Raw genomic sequence first — 6,257 nt, forward strand, 5'->3', positions numbered from 1 at the left:
GGAATTCTCTTCCCAGCTGCGACCCTGGAGCAGCCTCCACCAGTGATCCTCGTGTCTCAGCCTCCCAAATGCTGGGATTGCAAGCACGTGCCACCACGCCCAGCTTCAGCCTCAGCTACTTAGTGAGGCCCTTTGCAACTCAATGAGACACTGTTTAAAAATAAAGAATGGGCTGGGGGTGTGGCTCAGAGATAGAATGCCCCAGGGTACTGCAAAAAAAGTAAATAAATAAACAAACAAACTTAGTATCTTCATATATTCTTTTATCCTTTTACAGAAGTTTAGCAATGGAGTCTTTCTCTGCCGAGACCAATTCAACGTTTCTACCCTCACAGCCTTGTCACGAGACCCCCAAAATTATCTCTCTGGTCATTCTGGGCCTCACTTGTTTACTGGGGTTGCCGAGCAACGCGCTGGTGCTGTGGGTGGCCAGCCTGAAGATGCGGAGGACAGTGACCATCGTGTGGTTCGTCCACCTCACGCTGGCGGACACTCTGTGCTGCGTCTCCCTGCCATTCTCCGTAAGTCAAGTGAGCCAGCAGGGATCCTGGCCCTACAGCTGGTTACTCTGCAAGCTCATCCCCTCCATGCTGATTCTCAACATGTTTGCCAGCGTCTTCCTGCTGACCGCCATTAGCCTGGACCGCTGTCTCCTGGTGCTGATGCCAGTGTGGGGTCAGCAGCATCGCAGCGTGAGGACAGCCTCGGTGGTCTGCGGCGGCATCTGGGCGCTGTCTTTGGCCCTGTGTATACCTGAGTTTGTGTACAGGGAAATGTACCCTGTAGGCAACAAAGAAATTTGTATCTACAGTTTCTACTTAACCGGCTATGACTACGCCTATGATCTGGATCCCACCCCCTCTGCGATCCCCAGCACCACAGAGAACAGAGCTGACCTTCCCCCCACGGCACCTGGCCATGCCTTCCTCGAGCCTGAGCCAACTCAATATTACCAGGACTTAGACCAATACCTGTATGACAATCCACCGCCAGCACCGATGGTGGCCATCACCTTCACCCGGCTCGCCGTTGGCTTCCTCCTGCCCGTCCTAGCCATGCTGGCCTGCTACAGCCTCATCGTCTCCCGAATGCACCGCAGGCATCGGAGCCCCGGGACCAGACCTCAGAACAGAACCTCTCGGGTGGCCCTGGTGGTGGTGACTGTCTTTCTGGTCTGCTGGGCTCCCTTCCATGTGTTCGCAGTGCTGGCCTTGTACGCTAACCAGGGAGCCCCCTTCCAGTGCTCTGTGGTGTCCTGGAACAACGTGGCGGTTGCCCTGGCCGCTGCTAACAGCTGCCTCAACCCCTTCCTGTACGCCTTCTTAGGGAGACACTTTAGGAAGGAAGCCAAGAGGTCCATGAAGCACGTCCTGGAGGCCGCTTTCAGGGAGCACGACCAGCTGCACCCCAAAACCGGGCTATCCAGAAAGAAACAGGTCGGGGAAGGTGTGTGAGAATGTGAACAGCCAATGTAATCAGATGCGACCTCTCGCTCTCTCGTGTGTGTGTGCACGCGTGTGCACGCACACGCATGTGTAGGCGTTCTACCTCTCAGCTACACCCTCAACACTATTTTATTTTTGTGCTACTGAGGATGGAGCCCAAAGTACTGGGATCACCGATGTGCACCCCCATGCCTGGCTCAGGCAGAGATGTTCTCAAGTGAATATTTGCAAAAGGCTGAGGGATGTGGCAAGCAGGAGATGATTCCGGAAAGCACCGAGTAATCGATCCAAGGGTTCTCAAAGTGTGGTCTCTATTTAGGCATCGACATCACCCAGAAACTTGTTAGAAATAAAAATTCTCAAGCTTCACCTCAGATGTGCTGAATCAGAATCCCTGTACAGTGAGGCCCACTGTTTTAACAAGTCTTGTGTCTAATTAACACTAAATTTCAGAATCATTATAACAATTAATTCATTTCTATCCCTAAGCCATGTGAGATCAATGGGAATGTAGTCTGTTTTTCAATATTTCCATCATTACTATCATTCTTTTATTTTTTATGTTGGTGGTACTGGGGTTCCTGGAAACCCTTCTACCTCCGGGCTACACTCCCAGACCTATTTTTTTAATATATTTTTTATTTGGAAACAGGGTCTCTTAGGCCAGCGCGGCTGGCTTCGAACCTGCACAATCTTCCTGTCTCCGCCTCCCAAGCGCGGGGATTACAAGCGTGTGCCACCACACCTGGCTTAGTTTTTTTTCCTTTAGCATTATCTAGAACCTCTTCCAAGCTACACATATGGTGGCTCATGCTTGTAATTCCTGTACTTGAGAAGCTGAGACTGGAGGATCATAGGTTTGCTGCCAGCCTCAGCTACTTAGTAAGGCACTCAGGAACTTAGTGAGACACTGTTTCAAAAAAATAAAATAAGCCAGGTGTGGTGAAACACCCTTGTAATCCTAGCATATAGGAGGCTGAGACAGGAGGATCATGGTTTGGGGACAGCCTCAGCTACTTAGTGAGGCCCTTTACAACTCAGTGAGACCCTGTTTCAAAATAAAAAATAAAAACTAGGGTTGGGGGTGTTGCTCGGAAGAGGAATGTTCCTGGGTTCCATCCCCAGTACTGCAATAAATAAATAAATAAATAAATAAATAAATAAATAAATAAATAAAAATAGGGCTAGGGGTATAGCTTGGAGGTTGAATGCCCCTGGGTTCCATCCCCAGAACTGCAAATAAATAAATAAATAAATAAATAAATAAATAAATAAAATAAAACCTCTTCCAGATTATCAATGTAAAACCATTTCTTTCTCTCCTGTGTGTGTGTGTGTGTGCGTGTGTGTTCCTGAGGATTGAACCCAGGCACATTCTGTCTTTGAACTATACCCCAGCCTATTTATTTATTTATTTATTTATTTATTTATTTATTTATATTTTGTGTAATGCTGGGGATAGAACCCAGGGGCTTTCTACCTCCGGGCTACAATCCTAGACCTATTTTTTTTATATTTTTTAAATTTGGAAACAGGGTTTCACTAAGTTGCTAAGAGCCTCACTAAGTGTGAGGCTGGCTTCACACCTACTCGATCCTTCTGTCTCAGTCTCTCAAGTACTGGGATTACAAGTGTGCGCCACCACACTCAGCTCTGCTTTATTTTATTTGTATTTATTTATTTATTTTTATAGCACTGGGGCATTCTACCTCTGAGCTACATGCAAAGCCACATTTTTTATTCTTTATTTTGAAACAGGGTCTCACTAAGTTGCAGATGACCTCACTAAGCAGCCACCACACCCGGCTGGTGATGTTTTAAAATGAAAAGTTCAAGAAGCTCAGCCGGGCGTGGTGGCGCACACTTGGAATCCCAGCATTTGGGAGGCTGAGATAGGAGGATTGCAGTTCGTGGACAGCCTTGGCTACTTTGTGAGGCCCTTTGCAACTCAGTGAGACCCTGTTTCAAAATAAAGAATAATTTAAAAAAATAGGGCTAGGGTGTATAGCTCAGAGGTTGAATGCTCCTGGGTTCCATCCAGTGGGGGGATAGCTGGAAGGTAGAATGCCCCTGGAGTTCACTCCCTAGTAACACACACACATACACACACACATACACACACACACACACACACACACACACACACACACACGGCAAGAGAGGGGCTGAATGACAACCTGGGCCAAATGCTTCCCCATATTTCCCGGCAACAAGAAAGTAGAGACCAGTATTAGTAAGATAAAACTACTAGACAACAACTTCTTTTTTCTTTTTATTAAGAAAGCATGCAAAAAACCAACAACAACTTGTGAGACCAGACACCCCCTTTTCCCAGCCTGCACCAACGCAAAACATTATAGGTGGTATGAATGACTCACCAAACCAGAAACACAGGGGCTGAGGAGTGGGAGCCTGGTATGAATGGATTGATACCAAAAAATACTTGTCCCTGTGTTCCCCTCCTCCGCATCTCCCTACTTCCCCTCACAAGCAGTGAGTTCCTGCACTTTTGTACACATCACCTAATACGACCACAATGACTAGACTCAAAGCCCAGCAATGCTGGACCAACAAGAAAAAGTAGTAGTATTCTTTCCAATTCGTGGAGGGGAGGGGAAACTGAGGCAGTCAGGTTTGTCCCTGTGCCATTTAGCAAAGTTGGGCTTGGGAGCGGGGAGCTGGCGTCTCAGAAAGCCTGATGGCCATTCTCCATCCCAGCCCCAAACTGCCCACGAGGCTATGTTCCCAAGACAAGGATGGGCAAGGGGGCTGCGTGTGGATGACTTAGCCTGCCCTTCCTAACCCTGTATGTTCTGGGGGAGAAAAGGGGTTCGAAAAGAGGAGTGTTAGTTTGTGAAAAGGGAAGGATGCTCCTCGGTTGGCAGAAACAAGGAATGGAGGACTAAGGTAGGGACGCTGGGAAAAGGCATTCGCCATCCTCTAAGAGGAACGCTCCTTTGCCCAACGGGAAATATTAGGTCATACTTCAACCCCACGAAGCGCCCTCCTACACAACGAGAGATTCAAGCTACTTTCACCCCCATGTCCTTCTTACAAAGGCTTCAGAGAAATAAAGTGCTCTTTGGGTAACTGCCCCGGCTTGCCCCTTTACTTCAACCCCTCCCTGGACTTTCTCATCAAAATCGTGTGTATATGACCCCCTTCCAAAGAAACGAAAGAGGAGAATGAGAGGCGAAAGCCGGAGCGCTGAAAGCCCAGGATCTTGGATGTCACAGATAAATAACAGAATAAGAACACAAAGCTGAAATCACAGAGTGAGTGGCCACGGCCGTCCCTTTCCTGCAGCTTTCAGGAAAGCAAAAGTTGGTGAAAAAAAAAATAACGATGGAAGTAGAAATTGTTTTTCCCCCGCTCCTAACTCAAATGCCACAGCGGACAGTTAAATGTACACTAAGAATTTTGCAGCAATAAATCATAGCCATCCCTGGTGAAAGGCATTAAGCTGTCCCAGTACCTTCTTCTGGCTGTACCTAAGGGCGCTCCCCTCTGACATTCCTTTCAGCCTTCAAGAGCCCAACGGCCAAAGCTTCAGCCCCGATGATCTTTATTTCAAGAAAAGCACCTGCCTATATGGTTTCATTGGTGAAATATCCAACCACCCTTTCCATTCCTTGCCTCCCTCCCACCCCGTGTCTAGGACATGCTGGAACTCGGAGGGATAATTAATGGCTGATTTTTGCTTTCTTGAAATATCCCAGAAAAAAATGGAGGAAGAGAAGATGAATGAAAGGTTGGGGCAGACAACAAGAAGAGGGCAAAATAATTTCTGCTCAGCAAGGTGAGCAGGGCAAGGCGACAGAGGATGGTCTGTAAATGCAACCTCAGAGCTGTGGTTAATTTTCGGAGAGAATTTGTTTTAAAAAGCCAAGACGGGCCGGGCATGGTGGAGCGCACTTGTAATCCCAGCATTTGGGAGGCTGAGACGGGAGGATCGTTGTTCAAGGACAGCCTCAGCTACTGCTTAGTGAGGCCCTTTGCAACTCAGTGAGACCCTGTTTCAAAAATAAAGTATAAAAAATAGGGCTGGGGGTATACCTCAGAGGTAGGATGACCAAGAGGGTTAAGTTGAACCTATCCTGAAGAGCCGTCCTTGCGTCCAATCACAGGAGCCGAGTTCAGGCTAAGACTGACCCAATCTCCTCAGTGAAGGGCCCGGGAGTCGGCTGATGGGCGCTTATGGGGCGTGGCAGTGTACCCCCAGCTTTGCAGTGATCCCTACCTCCCACTGCTCCTCCACTCAGATACCACTGTGACCCTCCTGCCCCACCATCCGTGCTCTGACCCTCGCTGGGGGATGGGGACCATCAGCAGAGATCCAGATCGAAGGCATAAAGGGACCAGGAGATGCTCAGAAGGACAGATAGCACCATTGAGTAAAACCTGCACATTCATGCCTGCCAAGCAGTGTTTGAGACCCTTCTATTGAGACCCTTCTACTCGGTAACATGACCCCTCCATGCCTGGTCTGAGACAGACAGAACAGAAAACAGTGGAAAGCTCAAGGTGGTGCACAAAGTCCACGGTGTAGGGACAGGAGATTAGGGACGGTATATAACCAATAATAATAATAATATAATTAGAATAATAAAAGAACGAGGAGAGGGGGAAGGAAGAGAGAAGAATGAGGAAGGACGAGGGGGATTATCTTCGGCAGCATCTTGTGGTGGCTTCTCTGGCAGAGAAAGACCAAGAGGAGAAGATACATCTATGTACAGGCAGGAGATGGGCTGGGTGCTCTTCCCTGCGGCCAGGCTGCACCTCCAGGCCCTGGGCTGGTGTCCACCTCTATGG

At 48.3% G+C, this 6,257-nt stretch overlaps 1 protein-coding gene across 1 annotated transcript; it reads left to right on the top strand.

Moving 5' to 3' along the window:
- Positions 1–287: 287 nt before the first annotated feature.
- Positions 288–1,454, top strand: C3AR1 (complement C3a receptor 1; the record flags this gene model as incomplete). The annotated part of the gene is made up of 1 exon (XM_080705004.1): positions 288–1,454. One exon carries the CDS (start codon positions 288–290, stop codon positions 1,452–1,454), a length of 1,167 nt encoding a protein of 388 aa, XP_080561130.1.
- Positions 1,455–6,257: the final 4,803 nt, after the last annotated feature.

Source organism: Muscardinus avellanarius (genome assembly GCF_963383645.1).
Source record: "Muscardinus avellanarius genome assembly, chromosome: 11".
NCBI lineage: Eukaryota > Metazoa > Chordata > Mammalia > Rodentia > Gliridae > Muscardinus > Muscardinus avellanarius.